This window comes from Triticum aestivum, chromosome 6B, assembly GCF_018294505.1.
Source record: "Triticum aestivum cultivar Chinese Spring chromosome 6B, IWGSC CS RefSeq v2.1, whole genome shotgun sequence".
Classification (NCBI taxonomy): domain Eukaryota; kingdom Viridiplantae; phylum Streptophyta; class Magnoliopsida; order Poales; family Poaceae; genus Triticum; species Triticum aestivum.
This window is the reverse complement of record NC_057810.1, coordinates 552,097,334-552,119,369: the sequence shown is the minus strand read 5'-3', so window position 1 is coordinate 552,119,369 and position 22,036 is coordinate 552,097,334. Positions and strand designations below refer to the sequence as shown.

At 44.7% G+C, this 22,036-nt stretch overlaps 1 protein-coding gene across 1 annotated transcript; it reads right to left on the bottom strand.

The window, feature by feature from the left end:
* Window positions 1-1,757: 1,757 nt before the first annotated feature.
* LOC123139356 (transcription factor bHLH119-like) lies at window positions 1,758-21,643 on the bottom strand. Its single transcript, XM_044559168.1, has 4 exons — window positions 21,417-21,643; window positions 21,048-21,348; window positions 20,830-20,934; window positions 1,758-1,898 (listed from the first exon to the last, which is right to left on the bottom strand). The coding sequence occupies exons 1-4, from the start codon at window positions 21,641-21,643 to the stop codon at window positions 1,758-1,760; spliced, it is 774 nt and encodes a 257-aa protein (XP_044415103.1).
* Between the last annotated feature and the right edge of the window lie 393 nt (window positions 21,644-22,036).

Here is a 22,036-nt window from a genome sequence, read left to right as displayed (position 1 = left end):
GTTGGACGAGGAGGAGGAGGAGGAGGAGCCGCCGGCGCCGTTCGCATTCGTCCCGGTGAAGGAGGAGCCCGCTACGCTCGGCCGCCGCGGAGTCATCGGGCCCGAGGACTACGTCATGGACGTCGCCGCCGTCGTCGCCGCCATCGCCGAGCGGAGCGTGCGTGAGGAGGCGGAGCGCCTGCGCCATGCCGAGGAGCTCGAAGCCCTCCAGTGGCAGCAGGCGGTCGCCGCCAACGACAAGGCAAAGGAGTGGCGCCGCATCCGCGCGGAGCAGGCGGCGAAGTACATCGACCTTGGCAGCTCCGGCGAGGAGGATTGAGCGTCGCTCGGCCTCCACGGCGTCGTCCATTTTGCCGCGACCTCGCCGTCGTCAGATCCGACCTCCTCTACTACTAGTTAATGTATTATTTAGTATGATCTATGCTTAGTTTGTTGATCCAGTAGTGTGTATGAACTATGTAGTATGTGATGTGATGAACTATGTGTGTGTAATTTCTCCCGCGAAAGCGTTTTTTTAAATTATGCCGGTTTAGATGCGATATCTGATCTGCGGCGCATGTTTTTGACCCGCAAACGAGATGTTCGTGAAATCGCAAACGAGTTTTGCGGGGTCTGCTAGAGTTGCTCTAAGGCTGGAAGAAGCGTGCGGGTGAGACAACAATATTTGCACCCGCCCACCCACCTCCCCGTAAATAGAAATAGTTTTTGCTTAGGCTTTTTTTTTTGTTGTAGTCGTCAAATCTTGCACGAGTAATTAGCATACTCATGGTATTCCCGAACCGAAAACGTCCTTTTACAGACATGAATTATTTTTTTCTGAAAAAAAGTTCAACACATTGGTACAAACATTAGTCTATCATGTTACGTAAATAGAAATGCAGTTTTGGCATTTGGCTTGAAATTGCCATAGGCTTTTGAAGAATTTGCCATAGGAAATGTTCGCAATTACCAAGCCCCACAGCGAACGCTGCTCGCTATTGAGGTTCTATTTAATTAAGTATAGGAAGAATATAATGAACCTAAATTTTACAAAAAAAACTTAGGATTAACAAAATGTTAAACCTCTCTCGCTCTACATCACAGCAACAGATCAACTATGTATATATAACCCAACCTAGTTCCGCCGTAAAAGGGTACGAATTGGCGAGAGTAAACAAGAGGATGTACATTTGCATATGTCGGGTGCGGATGTTTGGTCAGGAATTGGAAAAATATTTAGTAATTACAAGAAAAGTCAAAAAAGTTCAAAAATATTTTTGGAATAAACTTTACTTTCTTATACAAATTAAAAGAAAAGTCAAAAAAGTTCAAAAATATTTTTAGAATAAACTTTACTTTCTTATACACGAGTATGTATTTTTTGTTTATCGACCAAAACCCACAGTTGACTTCTGGGCAGAAAACCAAAAACTATTGGTATATACTTCCTCCATCCCAAAATAAGTTTGGGACAGAGGGCGTACAAGACACTATTCACACTATTTTGATCAATTTATTTTCGTTTTTTGCCCTGAAGTCAATGCAGGGTTTTGGTTGTCGGAAAATTACATACTAGTGCAAAAGAAAGTTATTATTATTCTAAAAAAATCTGAACTTCTTTTTGTAATTTTTCTTCTTCTAATTTCTGAGTGTATATACATCCAGGAAGCAAGGGATAAATACCCTGCAGCATACGCCTCCTTATTTATCTTCCAACGAGGTGGTTCGTTGTTGATTAATCTCTACCATATCCTTATGCGTTTGTCGCGGAGGCTAAGCTAAAGCAGTTGCCCCCTCTGCGGCGACAAGATGGCGTCCAGCGCCTCCTTCACCTGGGAGATCTCCGGCGCGGTTCCCCCTTGCGCCGGCCAGAACTCGTCCGTCGCCAGCACCTTGACTTGCAGCTGCAGGAACTGGACGTTGTTAGAATTAATGGGCTAGGCCCATAGCAATTTCTGAAATCTCAAAGCCCATGTGTAAAATGACAAGTGGTGGTGCTAAGTTTAGTCCCACCTTGGAAGTTGAAGAAGAGTTGGACTTCTTTATATAGTGGGTTCTCTCCACCACTCTAAGTGGTGTGTGAGAAAAAAAGGGAAAACCACACGCGCGCGCGCTCGCCTCGCCTGGCCGTGGCGTGGCGTGATGGTCCGCCGAAATTTCTTGTCCGGTAAGTATACGAATTAGAAACCGAGTCGGTTTGGGATTGTGGTCGCGACACAATACCGCCTCTGGTCCTAATATATATACAGCTACCGGCTGCGGCCATAGATACACCAAAATACACCTAGGGTTTTGCCTCATCTCACAACTTGCACCGGGAGAGGACGAATTAGGTTTTTGGGAAGCGCTGTGCGCGACTGCTCAAATTCGTCATCACGGGTCGTCTTCCGTCCAAGTCGGGCGGTGCTACTCATCGTCGTATTCATCGCCGTCAGCAGCAGATCGTCGCCAACATCGTCATCAACACTGTCGCACCCATAATAGCTAACGATCAGTACGTCCAACATCCCCTGTTCATGTCTGTTTCTACAACTATTGTTACGTGTTTGCTGCTGTTATGCATGTCTTGCTGTTCTTCTAGTTTGCTAGATTATTGCATGCTACTATCTCTTCTAGTCATGAATTATTTACTGGAATTAATCATGAACTTGCCTAATATTCCAACAATCCAAAAACCTAATTCTAGGCAATTTCCTGAGTTAACTATGGCTGGATTCGCTGATGCACTGAGGCCGATAAGTTTACCGGTGTGCACTTTAAGAGGTGGCAGGTGAAGACCACGCTCTGGCTTACTGCTCTGAAAGTTTTCCACGCTAGTGTTGATGCTCCAGAGGGAATGACCGACGAAGATCGGAGAAAATTCCAGGAAGCCAATACTATGTTTGTGGGATGCATTCTGAGTGTTCTTACTGACCGTCTGTGTGATGTGTACATGCACATAAACGACGGAAAAATTCTGTGGGATGCACTGAATGCAAAATTCGGTGCAACAGATGCAGGCAGTGAACTGTACATCATGGAGAGTTTTCATGACTACAAGATGGTGAATAACCGTTCTGTGGTTGAACAAGCTCATGAGATACAGTGCATTGTGAAGGAACTTGAACTCCTTAAATGTGTTCTACCCGACAAATTCGTGGCTGGGTGCATGATTGCAAAGTTGCCTCCTTCATGGAGGAATTTCGCCACAACTCTGAAGCATAAGAGACAGGAGATATCAGTTGAAAATCTGATTGCATCTCTTGATGTTGAAGAAAAAGCTCGGGATAAAGATACCACTGAAAAAGGAAGTGAGGTTCAGTCTACTGCTAACATGGTGCAGAGGTACCAACAGAACAAGAACAAAAGGAAGAACAAACCTGTTTTCAACAAGCCTACCAAGACTACCTTGTGGACGACACACCCAAGACGATTGCAGAAGCATATGCATCTCCGGATGTAGATGATTGGAAAGAAGCTGTTCATAATGAGATGGACTCAATTCTTTCTAATGGAACTTGGGAACTAACTGATAGACCATATGGTTGTAAACCTGTGGGCTGTAAGTGGGTGTTCAAAAAGAAGCTAAAGCCTGATGGTACTATTGATAAGTACAAGGCGCGGCTAGTGGCCAAGGGCTACACTCAGAAAGAAGGCGAAGATTACTTTGACACCTATTTACCCGTTGCTAGAATGACCACCATTCGAGTGTTACTTTCCTTTGCTGCCTCTTATGGTCTTATCATTCATCAAATGGATGTAAAGACAGCTTTTCTCAATGGAGAGTTGGAAGAGGAGATCTATATGGATCAGCCTGACGGGTTTGTGGTAAAGGGTGAAGAAAGAAAGGTGTGCAAGTTGTTAAAATCTTTGTATGGTCTGAAACAGGCACCTAAGCAATGGCATGAGAAGTTTGAAAGAACTTTGACTTCTGCAGGATTTGTCATTAACGAGGCTGATAGGTGTGTTTACTATCGCCATGGTGGGGGCAATAGTGTCATATTATGTTTGTATGTGGACGACATACTGATCTTTGGTACAAACATTAATGCAATTAATGAGGTCAAGTCTTTTCTATCAAAAAGTTTTGACATGAAAGATCTAGGAGAAGCCGATGTAATTCTAAACATCAAACTTATTAAGGATGAGAGTGGGATTACATTAACTCAATCTCACTATGTTGAGAAGGTCTTGAACCGATTCGGTTTTATGGATAGCAAGCCTTCTCCAACACCTTATGATCCCAGCGTCACACTCAGAAAGAACAAGAAAGAAACGAGAGATCAATTAAGATACTCTCAAATTGTCGGTTCACTCATGTACTTACCTAGCGCTACAAGACCAGATATCTCTTTTGCTGTGAGCAAACTGAGTAGGTTCATGTCCAACCCGGGTGATGATCATTGGCATGCACTAGAAAGGGTCTTGCGCTATCTGAGGTACTATGAGTTACGGAATTACTTATTCAGGGCATCCTGCTGTGCTAGAAGGATATAGTGATTCAACTTGGATATCCGATGTTGATGTACTTTACGCAACAAGTGGGTATGTATTTACTCATGGTGGTGGCGCAGTGTCATGGAGGTCTTGCAAGCAAACCATATTGACGAGGTCAACAATGGAAGCAGAATTAACTGCTTTGGACACAACTACTGTTGAGGCAGAATGGCTGCGTGATCTCTTGATGGACTTGCTGGTTGTTGAAAAACCTGTACCGGCTATTCTTATGAATTGTGATAACCAAACGGTTATCGCTAAAGTGAACAATTCTAAAGATAATGCAAAGTCATCAAGACACATGAAAAGACGTTTGAAGTCTGTCAGGAAGTTGAAAAACTCCGGAGTAATAACTGTTACGTATATACAAACAGACAAAAACCTGGCAGATCCCTTTACAAAGGGACTATCACGAAATGTGATAGATATTGCATCGAGGGAGATGGGTATGGGACCCATAGATGTTACACCATAGTAGTAACCCAACCTTTGTGATCGGAGATCCCGTGAATTAGGATCTAGGAAGAAGAAGCTATTGGTTAACTGAGGAGAGTAATAACTTATGATCGTCTCCAAGTGAAGATGCAAAACTCTCAGAGCTGTAAGGCTCAGATCTGTAAGGCAGGTCGGTAACATGCCTTAATGTGGTTTTATTGGCTATAATTAGCAAAGATGCTGTCCTACAGAGCAGTCTTGAAAGAACACACCTATATGAGTTCTAACTGTAAACGTCGCAGTCTATGAGATTTTGGTGATCTCTATTAAACTCACGAAGAGACCAGGGAGTATGACGTATAAGCTCCAAACCGCGGGGTAGCCTATTGGCGGTCAGGTACTAGTTAAGACTTTGAGTGAAACCTATTCACACAAAACTAGCAATTCAAGGCATAGTCCATTGTCAAGTTGTGAATGGATGTAGCTTAAAGTTCTAGGCAGAAGTTCAACTTAACAGTCTCTGCTGAAACACTAGTATATTAAACAAGTGGTAAGAGAAGGCAAATCTCTAAATGGGTATTTGAGATCTGGTGGGGGATTGTTAGAATTAATGGGCTAGGCCCATAGCAATTTCTGAAATCTCAAAGTCCATGTGTAAAATGACAAGTGGTGGTGCTAATTTTAGTCCCACCTTGGAAGTTGAAGAAGAGTTGGACCTCTTTATATAGTGGGTTCTCTCCACCACTCTAAGTGGTGTGTGAGAAGAGAAAGGGAAAACCACACGCGCGCGCTCGCTCGCCTCGCCTGGCCTGGCCTGGCCTGGCCTGGCCGGGGCGTGGCGAGGCGAGGCGAGGCGAGGCGAGGCGGCGCGTACATGCGACATGCGCGTGAATGGTCCGCCGAAATCCGGTCCGTCTCCTTGCAGGAGCGCAGCTTCCTTTTGCCGTTTTATTTTTATGTCTTGGCAGACAAGTTTTTGATTTCTTTTCCGGTAAGTATACGAATTAGAAACCGAGTCAGTTTGGGATTGTGGTCGCGACACAATACCGCCTCTGGTCCTAATATATAGAGCTACCGGCTGCGGCCATAGATACACCGAAATACACCTAGGGTTTTGCCTCATCTCACAACTTGCGCCGCCATCATAGTCTACTCCATCCCAAACTCCGGCGTGCATCGGCTCGTGGGAGAGCAGGTCTCCGGAACCGTTCGTCTTTGGGATCCTGCACTGGGAGAGGACGAATTAGGTTTTTGGGAAGCGTTGTGCATGACAGCTCAAATTCGTCATCACGGGTCGTCTTCCGTCCAAGTCGGGCGGTGCTACTCATCGTCGTATTCATCGTCGTCAGCAGCAGATCGTCGCCAACATCGTCATCAACACTGTCGCACCCATAATAGCTAATGATCAGTACATCCAACATCCTCTGTTCATGTCTGTTTCTACAGCTATTGTTACGTGTTTGCTGCTGTTATGCATGTCTTGGTGTTCTTCTAGTTTGCTAGATTATTGCATGCTAGTATCTCTTCTAGTCATGAATTATTTACTGGAATTAATCATGAACTTGCCTAATATTCCAACAATCCAAAAACCTAATTCTAGGCAATTTCCTGAGTTAACTATGGCTGGATTCGCTGATGCACTGATGCCGGATAAGTTTACTGGTGTGCACTTTAAGAGGTGGCAGGTGAAGACCACGCTCTGGCTTACTGCTCTGAATGTTTTCCACGCTAGTGTTGATGCTCCAGAGGGAATGTCCGACGAAGATCGGAGAAAATTCCAGGAAGCCAATACTATGTTTGTGGGATGCATTCTGAGTGTTCTTGCTGACCGTCTGTGTGATGTGTACATGCACATAAATGACGGAAAAATTCTGTGGGATGCACTGAATGCAAAATTCGGTGCAACAGATGCAGGTAGTGAACTATACATCATGGAGAGTTTTCATGACTACAAGATGGTGAATAACCGTTCTGTGGTTGAACAAGCTCATGAGATACAGTGCATTGTGAAGGAACTTGAACTCCTTAAATGTGTTCTACCCGACAAATTCGTGGCTGGGTGCATGATTGCAAAGTTGCCTCCTTCATGGAGGAATTTCGCCACAACTCTGAAGCATAAGAGACAGGAGATATCAGTTGAAAATCTGATTGCATCTCTTGATGTTGAAGAAAAAGCTCGGGCTAAAGATACCACTGAAAAAGGAAGTGAGGTTCAGCCTACTGCTAACATGGTGCAGAGGTACCCACAGAACAAGAACAAAGGGAAGAACAAACCTGTTTTCAACAAGCCTACCAAGACTACTACCTTCAAGAAGAAGAAGTTCAACAAGGCTGAGCTAGAGTGCTACACCTATGGGAAGCCTGGAGACTTTTCCAAGGAATGCCCTGAACGTGCAGACCGCAGAGGGAAAGCAAGCTCCAAGACTGTCAACATGTTGGACGACATACTGATCTTTGGTACAAACATTAATGCAATTAATGAGGTCAAGTCTTTTCTATCAAAAAGTTTTGACATGAAAGATCTGGGAGAAGCCGATGTAATTCTAAACATCAAACTTATTAAGGATGAGAGTGGGATTACATTAACACAATCTCACTATGTTGAGAAGGTCTTGAACCGATTCGGTTTTATGGATAGCAAGCCTTCTCCAACACCTTATGATCCCAGCGTGACACTCAGAAAGAACAAGAAAGAAACGAGAGATCAATTAAGATACTCTCAAATTGTCGGTTCACTCATGTACTTAGCTAGCGCTACAAGACCAGATATCTCTTTTGCTGTGAGCAAACTGAGTAGGTTCATGTCCAACCCGGGTGATGATCATTGGCATGCACTAGAAAGGGTCTTGCGCTATTTGAGAGGTACTATGAGTTACGGAATTACTTATTCAGGGCATCCTGCTGTGCTAGAAGGATGTAGTGATTCATATTGGATCTCCGATGTTGATGTACTTTACGCAACAAGTGGGTATGTATTTACTCATGGTGGTGGCGCAGTGTCATGGAGGTCTTGCAAGCAAACCATATTGATGAGGTCAACTATGGAAGCAGAATTAACTGCTTTGGACACAGCTACTGTTGAGGCAGAATGGCTGCATGAGCTCTTGATGGACTTGCCGGTTGTTGAAAAACCTGTACCGGCTATTCTTATGAATTGTGATAACCAAACGGTTATCGCTAAAGTGAAAAATTCTAAAGATAATGCAAAGTCATCAAGACACGTGAAAAGACGTTTGAAGTCTGTCAGGAAGTTGAAAAACTCCGGAGTAATAACTGTTATGTATATACAAACAGACAAAAACCTGGCAGATCCCTTTACAAAGGGACTATCATGAAATGTGATAGATATTGCATCGAGGGAGATGGGTATGGGACCCATAGATGTTACACCATAGTAGTAACCCAACCTTTGTGATCGGAGATCCTGTGAATTAGGATCTGGGAAGAACAAGCTATTGGTTAACTGAGGAGAGTAATAACTTATGATCGTCTCCAAGTGAAGATGCAAAACTCTCAGAGCTGTAAGGCTTAGATCTGTAAGGCAGGTCGGCAACATGCCTTAATGTGGTTCTATTGGCTATAATTAGCAAAGATGCTGTCCTACAGAGCAGTCTTGAAAGAACACACCTATATGAGTTCTGATTGTAAAGGTCGCAGTCTATGAGATTTGGGTGATCTCTAGTAAACTCACAAAGAGACCAGGGAGTATGATGTATAAGCTCCAAACTGCGGGGTAGCCTATTGGTGGTCAGGTACTAGTTAAGACTTTGAGTGAAACCTGTTCACACAAAACTAGCAATTCAAGGCATAGTCCATTGTCAAGTTGTGAATGGATGTAGCTTAAAGTTCTAGGCAGAAGTTCAACTTAACAGTCTCTGCTGAAACACTGGTATATTAAACAAGTGGTGAGAGAAGGCAAATCTCTAAATGGGTATTTGTGATCTGGTGGGGGATTGTTAGAATTAATGGGCTAGGCCCATAGCAATTTCTGAAATCTCAAACCCATGTGTAAAATGACAAGTGGTGTTGCTAAGTTTAGTCCCACCTTGGAAGTTGAAGAAGAGTTGGACCTCTTTATATAGTGGGTTCTCTCCACCACTCTAAGTGGTGTGTGAGAAGAGAAAGGGAAAACCACATGCGCGCGCTCGCTCGCCTTGCCTCGCCTGGCCTGGCCTGGCCTGGCCTGGTCGGGGCGTGGCGAGGCGAGGCGAGGCGAGGCGAGGCGGCGCGTACATGCGACATGTGCGTGAATGGTCCGCCGAAATCCGGTCCGTCTCCTTGCAGGAGCGCAGCTTCCTTTTGCCGTTTTATTTTTATGTCTTGGCAGACAAGTTTTTGATTACTTGTCCGGTAAGTATATGAATTAGAAACCGAGTCGGTTTGGGATTGTAGTCGCGACACAATACCGCCTCTGGTCCTAATATATATACAGCTACCGGCTGCGGCCATAGATACACCGAAATACACCTAGGGTTTTGCCTCATCTCACAACTTGCGCCGCCATTATAGTCTACTCCATCCCAAACGCCGGCGTGCATCGGCGCGTGGGAGAGCAGGTCTCCGGGACCGTTCGTCTTTGCGATCCTGCACCGGGAGAGGACGAATTTGGTTTTTGGGAAGCGCTGTGCGCGACTGCTCAAATTCGTCATCACGGGTCGTCTTCCGTCCAAGTCGGGCGGTGCTACTCATCATCGTATTCATCGTCGTCAGCAGCAGATCGTCGCCAACATCGTCATCAACACTGTCGCACCCATAATAGCTAACGATCAGTACGTCCAACATCCTTTGTTCATGTCTGTTTCTATAGCTATTGTTACGTGTTTGCTGCTGTTATGCATGTCTTGTTGTTCTTCTAGTTTGCTAGATTATTGCATGCTAGTATCTCTTCTAGTCATGAATTATTTACTGGAATTAATCATGAACTTGCCTAATATTCCAACAATCCAAAAACCTAATTCTAGGCAATTTCCTGAGTTAACTATGGCTGGATTCGCTGATGCACTGAGGCCGGATAAGTTTATCGGTGTGCACTTTAAGAGGTGGCAGGTGAAGACCACGCTCTGGCTTACTGCTCTGAAAGTTTTCCACACTAGTGTTGATGCTCCAGAGGGAATGACCGACGAAGATCGGAGAAAATTCCAGGAAGCCAATACTATGTTTGTGGGATGCATTCTGAGTGTTCTTGTTGACCGTCTGTGTGATGTGTACATGCACATAAACGACGGAAAAATTCTGTGGGATGCACTGAATGCAAAATTCGGTGCAACAGATGCAGGCAGTGAACTGTACATCATGGAGAGTTTTCATGACTACAAGATGGTGAATAACCGTTCTGTGGTGGAACAAGCTCATGAGATACAGTGCATTGTGAAGGAACTTGAACTCCTTAAATGTGTACTACCCGACAAATTCGTGGCTGGGTGCATGATTGCAAAGTTGCCTCCTTCATGGAGGAATTTCGCCACAACTCTAAAGCATAAGAGACAGGAGATATCAGTTGAAAATCTGATTGCATCTCTTGATGTTGAAGAAAAATCTCGGGCTAAAGATACCACTGAAAAAGGAAGTGAGGTTCAGCCTACTGCTAACATGGTGCAGAGGTACCCACAGAACAAGAACAAAGGGAAGAACAAACCTGTTTTCAACAAGCCTACCAAGACTACTACCTTCAAGAAGAAGAAGTTCAACAAGGCTGAGCTAGAGTGCTACGCCTGTGGGAAGCCTGGACACTTTTCCAAGGAATGCCCTGAACGTGCAGACCGCAGAGGGAAAGCAAGCTCCAAGACTGTCAACATGGTGACCGCTAGCAATACTGATGGGTATGGTAATTTACCTATTGTGCTTTCAGTATTTCAATCATCTTCGCGGTGGATTGATTCGGGTGCTAACGTTCATGTGTGTGCTGACATCTCCCTGTTTACTTCTTATCAGGTTGCAAGGGATTCTTCCGTCCTAATGGGGAATGGGTCACATGCTTCTGTTCGTGGCATTGGCACGGTGGATCTGAAGTTTACTTCGCGAAAGATCGTGCAACTAAGGAACGTGCAGCATGTCCCTACTATGAACAAGAATCTAGTTAGCGGCTCCCTTCTATGTCCAGATGGATTTAAGGTAGTTTTAGAGTCCAATAAAGTAACCGTGTCAAGATTTGGACAATTTATAGGAAAAGGCTATGAGTGCGGAGGCTTGTTCCGCTTTTCTCTTTCAGATTTTTGCAATAAGTCAATAAACCAAATTTGTGCTAGTGTTAATGATGATGCAAGTATTTGGCACTCTCGTTTATGTCATATTAATTTTGGTTTAATGTCTCGGCTATCCAACATGAGTTTAATTCTGAACTTCACAGTTGCCAAAGGTTCTAAGTGCCATAGTTGTGTGCAATCTAAGCAACCTCGAAAGCCTCATAAGGCTGCCGAGGAGAGAAACTTGGCACCTCTAGAACTCATACATTCTGATCTTTGTGAGATGAATGGTGTGTTGACAAAAGGTGGAAAGAGATATTTCATGACTTTGATTGATGATGCGACTAGATTTTGCTATGTTTATTTGTTGCAAACTAAAGATGAAGCATTAGACTACTTTAAAATCTATAAAGCTGAAGTTGAAAATCAACTAGAGAGAAAGATCAAGCGTCTTAGGTCCGATCGTGGTGGAGAGTATTTTCCAAAAGTTTTTAATGAATTTTGTGAGGAACGTGGTATTATTCATGAGAGGACGCCTCCCTATTCACCTCAATCAAATGGAGTGGCCGAGAGGAAAAACCGCACATTGACTGACTTGGTGAATGCCATGTTAGACACTGCTGGTTTATCTAAAGCATGGTGGGGGGAGGCTCTATTGACTTCATGTCATGTCCTGAATAGAGTTCCCAACAATAATAAAGAGAAAACCCCTTATGAGGAGTGGGTTGGGAGAAAAGCATCACTTTCTTATTTGCGCACTTGGGGATGTTTGGCAAAGGTCAATATTCCTATTCCTAAGAAACGCAAACTTGGACCAAAGACAGTGGATTGTGTCTTTCTAGGGTATGCTCAACGGAGCATTGCTTATAGGTTTTTAGTGGTAAAATCTGAAGTACCTGATATGCTTGTTGATACTATAATGGAATCTCGTGATGCAACATTTTTTGAGAACATATTTCCTATGAAAGATATGCATAGCATTGCTAGATTTTCTTCTGAGATAATTCCTGAATCTAGTACAGCTGATGAATATTTCGAACAATCACATGAGGAAGTCCTTGAGAAGGATAACAATGAAGTTCCTAGAAGGAACAAGAGACAAAGGATTGCAAAATCTTTTGGTGATGATTTCATTGTATACCTTGTGGACGACAGACCCAAGACGATTGCAGAAGCATATGCATCTCCGGATGTAGATGATTGGAAAGAAGTTGTTCATAATGAGCTGGACTCAATTGTTTCTAATGGAACTTGGGAACTAACTGATAGACCATATGGTTGTAAACCTGTGGGCTGTAAGTGGGTGTTCAAAAAGAAGCTAAAGCCTGATGGTACTATTGATAAGTACAAGGCGCAGCTAGTGGCCAAGGGCTACACTCAGAAAGAAGGCGAAGATTACTTTGACACCTATTCACCCGTTGCTAGAATGACCACCATTCGAGTGTTACTTTCCTTGGCTGCCTCTTATGGTCTTATCATTCATCAAATGGATGTAAAGACAGCTTTTCTCAATGGAGAGTTGGAAGAGGAGATCTATATGGATCAGCCTGACGGGTTTGTGGTAAAGGGTGAAGAAAGAAAGGTGTGCAAGTTGTTAAAATCTTTGTATGGTCTGAAACAGGCACCTAAGCAATGGCATGAGAAGTTTGAAAGAACTTTGACTTCTGCAGGATTTGTCATTAACGAGGCTGATAGGTGTGTTTACTATCGCCATGGTGGGGGCAATAGTGTCATATTATGTTTGTATGTGGACGACATACTGATCTTTGGTACAAACATTAATGCAATTAATGAGGTCAAGTATTTTCTATCAAAAAGTTTTGACATGAAAGATCAGGGACAAGCCGATGTAATTCTAAACATCAAACTTATTAAGGATGAGAGTGGGATTACATTAACTCAATCTCACTATGTTGAGAAGGTCTTGAACCGATTCGGTTTTATGGATAGCAAGCCTTCTCCAACACCTTATGATCCTAGCGTGACACTCAGAAAGAACAAGAAAGAAACGAGAGATCAATTAAGATACTCTCAAATTGTCGGTTCACTCATGTACTTAGCTAGCGCTACAAGACCAGATATCTCTTTTGCTGTGAGCAAACTGAGTAGGTTCATGTCCAACCCGGGTGATGATCATTGGCATGCACTAGAAAGGGTCTTGCGCTATCTGAGAGGTACTATGAGTTACGGAATTACTTATTCAGGGCATCCTGCTGTGCTAGAAGGATATAGTGATTCAAATTGGATCTCCGATGTTGATGTACTTTAAGCAACAAGTGGGTATGTATTTACTCATGGTGGTGGCGCAATGTCATGGAGGTCTTGCAAGCAAACCATATTGACGAGGTCAACTATGGAAGTAGAATTAACTGCTTTGGACGAAGCTACTGTTGAGGCAGAATGGCTGCGTGAGCTCTTGATGGACTTGCCGGTTGTTGAAAAACCTGTACCGGCTATTCTTATGAATTGTGATAACCAAACGGTTATCGCTAAAGTGAACAATTCTAAAGATAATGCAAAGTCATCAAGACACGTGAAAAGACGTTTGAAGTCTGTTAGGAAGTTGAAAAACTCTGGAGTAATAACTGTTACGTATATACAAACAGACAAAAACCTGGCAGATCCCTTTACAAAGGGACTATCACGAAATGTGATAGATATTGCATCGAGGGAGATGGGTATGAGACCCATAGATGTTACACCATAGTAGTAACCCAACCTTTGTGATCGGAGATCCCGTGAATTAGGATCTGGGAAGAACAAGCTATTGGTTAACTGAGGAGAGTAATAACTTATGATCGTCTCCAAGTGAAGATGCAAAACTCTTAGAGCTGTAAGGCTCAGATCTGTAAGGCAGGTCGGCAACATGCCTTAATGTGGTTCTATTGGCTATAATTAGCAAAGATGTTGTCCTACAGAGCAGTCTTGAAAGAACACACCTATATGAGTTCTGACTGTAAACGTCGCAGTCTATGAGATTTGGGTGATCTCTAGTAAACTCACGAAGAGACCAAGGAGTATGACGTATAAGCTCCAAACCGCGGGGTAGCCTATTGGCGGTCAGGTACTGTTTAAGACTTTGAGTGAAACCTGTTCACACAAAACTAGCAATTCAAGGCATAGTCCATGGTCAAGTTGTGAATGGATGTAGCTTAAAGTTCTAGGCAGAAGTTCAACATAACAGTCTCTGCTGAAACACTGGTATATTAAACAAGTGGTGAGAGAAGGCAAATCTCTAAATGGGTATTTGAGATCTGGTGGGGGATTGTTATAATTAATGGGCTAGGCCCATAGCAATTTCTGAAATCTCAAAGCCCATGTGTAAAATGACAAGTGGTGGTGCTAAGTTTAGTCCCACCTTGGAAGTTGAAGAAGAGTTGGACCTCTTTATATAGTGGGTTCTCTCCACCACTCTAAGTGGTGTGTGAGAAGAGAAAGGGAAAACCACACGCGCGCGCTCGCTCGCCTCGCCTCGCCTGGCCTGGCCTGGCCTGGCGTGGCCGGGGCGTGGCGAGGCGAGGCGAGGCGAGGCGAGGCGAGGCGAGGCGGCGCGTACATGCGACATGCGCGTGAATGGTCCGCCGAAATCCGGTCCGTCTCCTTGCAGGAGGGAAGCTTCCTTTTGCCGTTTTATTTTTATGTCTTGGCAGACAAGTTTTTGATTTCTTGTCCGGTAAGTATACGAATTAGAAACGAGTCGGTTTGGGATTGTGGTCGCGACACAATACCGCCTCTTGTCCTAATATATATACAGCTACCGGCTGCGGCCATAGATACACCGAAATACACCTAGGGTTTTGCCTCATCTCACAACTTGCGCCGCCATCGTAGTCTACTCCATCCCAAACGCCGGCGTGCATCGGCGCGTGGGAGAGCAGGTCTCCGGACCCATTCATCTTTTCGATCCTGCACCAGGAGAGGACGAATTAGGTTTTTGGGAAGCGATGTGCGCGACTGCTCAAATTCGTCATCACGGGTCGTCTTCCGTCCAAGTCGGGCGGTGCTACTCATCGTCATATTCATCGCCGTCAGCAGCAGATCGTCGCCAACATCGTCATCAACACTGTCGCACCCATAATAGCTAATGATCAGTACGTCCAACATCCTCTGTTCATGTCTGTTTCTACAGCTATTGTTACGTGTTTGCTGCCGTTATGCATGTCTTGCTGTTCTTCTAGTTTGCTAGATTATTGCATGCTAGTATCTCTTCTAGTCATGAATTATTTACTGGAATTAATCATGAACTTGCCTCATATTCCAACAATCCAAAAACCTAATTCTAGGCAATTTCCTGAGTTAACTATGGCTGGATTCGCTGATGCACTGATGCCGGATAAGTTTATCGGTGTGCACTTTAAGAGGTGGCAGGTGAAGACAACGCTCTGGCTTACTGCTCTGAAAGTTTTCCACGCTAGTGTTGATGCTCCAGAGGGAATGACCGACGAAGATCGGAGAAAATTCCAGGAAGCCAATACTATGTTTGTGGGATGCATTCTGAGTGTTCTTGCTGACCGTCTGTGTGATGTGTACATGCACATAAACGACGGAAAAATTCTGTGGGATGCACTGAATGCAAAATTCGGTGCAACAGATGCAGGCAGTGAACTGTACATCATGGAGAGTTTTCATGACTACAAGATGGTGAATAACCGTTCTGTGGTTGAACAAGCTCATGAGATACAGTGCATTGTGAAGGAACTTGAACTCCTTAAATGTGTTCTACCCGACAAATTCGTGGCTGGGTGCATGATTGCAAAGTTGCCTCCTTCATGGAGGAATTTCGCCACAACTCTGAAGCATAAGAGATAGGAGATATCAGTTGAAAATCTGATTGCATCTCTTGATGTTGAAGAAAAACCTCGGGCTAAAGATACCACTGAAAAAGGAAGTGAGGTTCAGCCTACTGCTAACATGGTGCAGAGGTACCCACAGAACAAGAACAAAGGGAAGAACAAACCTTTTCTCAACAAGCCTACCAAGACTACTACCTTCAAGAAGAAGAAGTTCAACAAGGCTGAGCTAGAGTGCTACGCCTGTGGGAAGCCTGGACACTTTTCCAAGGAATGCCCTGAACGTGCAGACCGCAGAGGGAAAGCAAGCTCCAAGACTTTCAACATGGTGACCGCTAGCAATACTGATGGGTATGGTAATTTACCTATTGTGCTTTCAGTATTTCAATCATCTTCGTGGTGGATTGATTCGGGTGCTAACGTTCATGTGTGTGCTGACATCTCCCTGTTTACTTCTTATCAGGTCGCAAGGGATTCTTCCGTCCTAATGGGGAATGGGTCACATGCTTCTGTTCGTGGCATTGGCACGGTGGATCTGAAGTTTACTTCGGGAAAGATCGTGCAACTAAGGAACGTGCAGCATGTCCCTACTATGAACAAGAATCTAGTTAGCGGCTCCCTTCTATGTCGAGATGGATTTAAGGTAGTTTTAGAGTCCAATAAAGTAATCGTGTCAAGATTTGGACAATTTATAGGAAAAGGCTATGAGTGCGGAGGCTTGTTCCGCTTTTCTCTTTCAGATTTTTGCAATAAGTCAATAAACCAAATGTGTGCTAGTGTTAATGATGATGCAAGTATTTGGCACTCTCGTTTACGTCATATTAATTTTGGTTTAATGTCTCGGCTATCCAACATGAGTTTAATTCCGAACTTTCACAGTTGCCAAAGGTTCTAAGTGCCATAGTTGTGTGCAATCTAAGCAACCTCGAAAGCCTCATCAGGCTACCGAGGAGAGAAACTTGGCACCTCTAGAACTCATACATTCTGATCTTTGTGAGATGAATGGTGTGTTGAAAAAAGGTGGAAAGAGATATTTCATGACTTTGATTGATGATGCGACTAGATTTTACTATGTTTATTTGTTGCAAACTAAAGATGAAGCATTAGACTACTTTAAAATCTATAAAGCTGAAGTTGAAAATCAACTAGAGAGAAAGATCAAGCGTCTTAGGTCCGATCGTGGTGGAGAGTATTTTCCAAAAGTTTTTAATGAATTTTGTGAGGAACATGGTATTATTCATGAGAGGACGCCTCCCTATTCACCTCAATCAAATGGAGTGGCCGAGAGGAAAAACCGCACATTGACTGACTTGGTGAATGCCATGTTAGACACTGCTGGTTTATCTAAGGCATGGTGGGGGGAGGCTCTATTGACTTCATGTCATGTCCTGAATAGAGTTCCCAATAATAATAAAGAGAAAACCCCTTATGAGCAGTGGGTTGGGAGAAAACCATCACTTTCTTATTTGCGCACTTGGGGATGTTTGGCAAAGGTCAATATTCCTATTCCTAAGAAACGCAAACTTGGACCAAAGACAGTGGATTGTGTCTTTCTAGGGTATGCTCAACGGAGCATTGCTTATACGTTTTTAGTGGTAAAATCTGAAGTACCTGATATGCATGTTGATACTATAATGGAATCTCGTGATGCAACATTTTTTGAGAACATATTTCCTATGAAAGATATGCATAACATTGCTAGATTTTCTTCTGAGATAATTCCTGAATCTAGTACAACTGATGAATATTTCGAACAATCACATGAGGAAGTCCTTGAGAAGGATAACAATGAAGTTCCTAGAAGGAACAAGATACAAAGGATTGCAAAATCTTTTGGTGATGATTTCATTGTATACCTTGTGGACGACACACCCAAGACGATTGCAGAAGCATATGCATCTCCGGATGTAGATGATTGGAAAGAAGCTGTTCATAATGAGATGGACTCAATTCTTTCTAATGGAACTTGGGAACTAACTGATAGACCATATGGTTGTAAACCTGTGGGCTGTAAGTGGGTGTTCAAAAAGAAGCTAAAGCCTGATGGTACTATTGATAAGTACAAGGCGCGGCTAGTGGCCAAGGGCTACACTTAGAAAGAAGGCGAAGATTACTTTGACACCTATTCACCCGTTGCTAGAATGACCACCATTCAAGTGTTACTTTCCTTGGCTGCCTCTTATGGTCTTATCATTCATCAAATGGATGTAAAGACAGCTTTTCTCAATGGAGAGTTGGAAGAGGAGATTTATATGGATCAGCCTGATGGGTTTGTGGTAAAGGGTGAAGAAAGAAAGGTGTGCAAGTTGTTAAAATCTTTGTATGGTCTGAAACAGGCACCTAAGCAATGGCATGAGAAGTTTGAAAGAACTTTGACTTCTGCAGGATTTGTCATTAACGAGGCTGATAGGTGTGTTTACTATCGCCATGGTGGGGGCAATAGTGTCATATTATGTTTGTATGTGGACGACATACTGATCTTTGGTACAAACATTAATGCAATTAATGAGGTCAAGTCTTTTCTATCAAAAAGTTTTGACATGAAAGATCTAGGAGAAGCCGATGTAATTCTAAACATCAAACTTATTAACGATGAGAGTGGGATTACATTAAATCAATCTCAGTATGTTGAGAAGGTCTTGAACCGATTCGGTTTTATGGATAGCAAGCCTTCTCCAACACGTTATGATCCCAGCGTGACACTCAGAAAGAACAAGAAAGAAACGAGAGATCAATTAAGATACTCTCAAATTGTCGATTCACTCATGTACTTAGCTAGCACTACAAGACCAGATATCTCTTTTGCTGTGAGCAAACTGAGTAGGTTCATGTCCAACCTGGGTGATGATCATTGGCATGCACTAGAAAGGGTCTTGCGCTATCTGAGAGGTACTATGAGTTACGGAATTACTTATTCAGGGCATCCTGCTGTGCTAGAAGGATATAGTGATTCAAATTGGATCTCCGATGTTGATGTACTTTACGCAACAAGTGGGTATGTATTTACTCATGGTGGTGGCGCAGTGTCATGGAGGTCTTGCAAGCAAACCATATTGAAGAGGTCAACTATGGAAGCAGAATTAACTGCTTTGGACACAACTACTGTTGAGGTAGAATGGTTGCGTGTGCTCTTGATGGACTTGCCGGTTGTTGAAAAACCTGTACCGGCTATTCTTATGAATTGTGATAACCAAACGGTTATCGCTAAAGTGAACAATTCTAAAGATAATGCAAAGTCATCAAGACACGTGAAAAGACGGTTGAAGTCTGTCAGGAAGTTGAAAAACTCCGGAGTAATAACTGTTACGTATATACAAACAGACAAAAACCTGGCAGATCCCTTTACAAAGGGACTATCACGAAATGTGATAGATATTGCATCGAGGGAGATGGGTATGAGACCCATAGATGTTACACCATAGTGGTAACCCAACCTTTGTGATCGGAGATCCCGTGAATTAGGATCTGGGAAGAACAAGCTATTGGTTAACTGAGGAGAGTAATAACTTATGATCGTCTCCAAGTGAAGATGCAAAACTCTCAGAGCTGTAAGGCTCAGATCTGTAACGCAGGTCGGCAACATGCCTTAATGTGGTTCTATTGGCTATAATTAGCAAAGATGCTGTCCTACAGAGCAGTCTTGAAAGAACACACCTATATGAGTTCTAACTGTAAACGTCATAGTCTATGAGATTTGGGTGATCTCTAGTAAACTCACGAAGAGACCAGAGAGTATGACGTATAAGCTCCAAACCGCGGGGTAGCCTATTGGCGGTCAGGTACTGGTTAAGACTTTGAGTGAAACCTATTCACACAAAACTAGCAATTCAAGGCATAGTCCATTGTCAAGTTGTGAATGGATGTAGCTTAAAGTTCTAGGCAGAAGTTCAACTTAACAGTCTCTGCTGAAACACTGGTATATTAAACAAGTGGTGAGAGAAGGCAAATCTCTAAATGGGTATTTGAGATATGGTAGGGGATTGTTAGAATTAATGGGCTAGGCCCATAGCAATTTCTGAAATCTCAAAGCCCATGTGTAAAATGACAAGTGGTGGTGCTAAGTTTAGTCCCACCTTGGAAGTTGAAGAAGAGTTGGACCTCTTTATATAGTGGGTTCTCTCCACCACTCTAAGTGGTGTGTGAGAAGAGAAAGGGAAAACCACACGCGCGCGCTCGCTCGCCTCGCCTCGCTTGGCCTGGCCTGGCCGGGGCGTGGCGAGGCGAGGCGAGGCGAGGCGAGGCGAGGCGGCGCGTACATGCGACATGCGCGTGAATGGTCCGCCGAAATCCGGTCCGTCTCCTTGCAGGAGCGCAGCTTCCTTTTGGCGTTTTATTTTTATGTCTTGGCAGACAAGTTTTTGATTTCTTGTCCGGTAAGTATACGAATTAGAAACCGAGTCGGTTTGGGATTATGGTCGCGACACAATACCGCCTCAGGTCCTAATATATATACAGCTACCGGCTGCGGCCATAGATACACCGAAATACACCTAGGGTTTTGCCTCATCTCACAACTTGCGCCGCCATTATAGTCTACTCCATCCCAAACGCCGGCGTGCATCGGCGCGTGGGAGAGCAGGTCTCCGGAACCGTTCGTCTTTGCGATCCTGCACCGGGAGAGGACGAATTAGGTTTTTGGGAAGCGTTGTGCGCGGCTGCTCAAATTCGTCATCACAGGTCGTCTTTCGTCCAAGTCGGGCGGTGCTACTCATCGTCTTATTCATCGCCGTCAGCAGCAGATCGTCGCCAACATCGTCATCAACACTGTCGCGCCCATAATAGCTAACGATCAGTACGTCCAACATCCTCTGTTCATGTCTGTTTCTACAGCTATTGTTACGTGTTTGCTGCTGTTATGCATGTCTTGTTGTTCTTCTAGTTTGCTAGATTATTGCATGCTAGTATCTCTTCTAGTCATGAATTATTTACTGGAATTAATCATGAACTTGCCTAATATTCCAACAGATATAGCTGACGGCCTTCTCGAGCATGGTGACCATGTCGACCTTCGTGCCGTTGGGCACCAGCTCCTGCAGTGTCCGGAGCCGTTCGTTGATCTTCTCCCGCCTGTTCTGCAACACGGAATGGTACATTAACCATTCAGATCCTCCGAAATCACCAAGGTAAAGGAATGAATTCAAGCATTAGAAAGAACAAAGAAGTGCAGTTCCGGTACCGAATTTACCTTTGCGGTGAGGCTTTGCGGGTCTCCCTTGGGCGAGGTGGTGGTGAGCGCCACCGGCTTCGCCTTGCTCGTCTTCCTACTCGCACCGCACCGCTTCTTGGTGGCCCGCGGCTCCGCGTCCTGCACGCGCGCCGCGTGCGATCGCTTTGATGAACAGCGCGCCTGCCCCGCGGCATCGGGCGAGCCGTTGGACATGCTCGGGAACTGGAGCCCTAACGGCCGGCTCGCGCCACCGGAGCTCTGCGTCAGGCTGAAGCAGCCTGTGGCCGGGTCTAACCCTATGGTCGATGCCGCCGGAGATCTGCGTCCATCCACGCCTCCTCCTCCCCAATAGCCTGGACCGCGTGGCCCCGCGCGGCAAGGTTGAACGCGAGCATGGACGCCCCCGCGCCCGCCCAGCTCGGGCTCTCCGGCGCGTAGGCGCTGGCGGCGCCGGCTGGCTCGTCGCGGGCGTACGCATAACCCCTGAAGAGCGCCGCCGTGTCCAGGCCTCCGAGTAGGGCGTCGTGGCCACCGTAGCCGAGTGCGTCGAACACGGAGGCCTCGGCGTCGAAGCCGCCGTCGCACATCACCATCGGCTCCCGCACTAACGCCATGATCACGATCGCGTAGCGCTACCTATCTAGTAGTTTTTAAACCAAGATAGTGTCTCACTATATAGGCTCTGTGTTGTGCTCCCACGGTGGTTGGCAAGCGGCGGCGAGTTGTGTGCTGCCTTCGCGCCATGCACCGGCTATATATAGGTTGAAATGTGAGATGGCCCTAGAGCCCATATGACAATTTTAGATTTGATCTCTAAGGGCCGATCTAGGTGGCATGATAAGGTGGTGGGAAGTTTAGTCCCACCATGGTAGTGGAAGGAAAGTTGGAGTGGTTTATAAGGGTGGCTCTTCTACATGCTATTGGAGCTTGAGAAGAGAAGAGGCCCTCGCGCGCTCCTCCTCCGCCGCCGCCGCCGCCGCCCGCTATGTTTCTCAACATAATGGCAA

Bases quoted from the DNA above. Each gene is read 5' to 3' on its own strand.
- LOC123139356 (XM_044559168.1), bottom strand. From the start codon at position 21,643: ATGGCGTTAGTGCGGGAGCCGATGGTGATGTGCGACGGCGGCTTCGAC. The intron at 20,935-21,047 runs GTAAATTCGGTA...TCCGTGTTGCAG, and splicing joins CGCAAAGCCTCACCGCAAAG to AACAGGCGGGAGAAGATCAA. The intron at 1,899-20,829 runs ATCTGTTGGAAT...AATTCTAACAAC, and splicing joins TCGAGAAGGCCGTCAGCTAT to GTCCAGTTCCTGCAGCTGCA.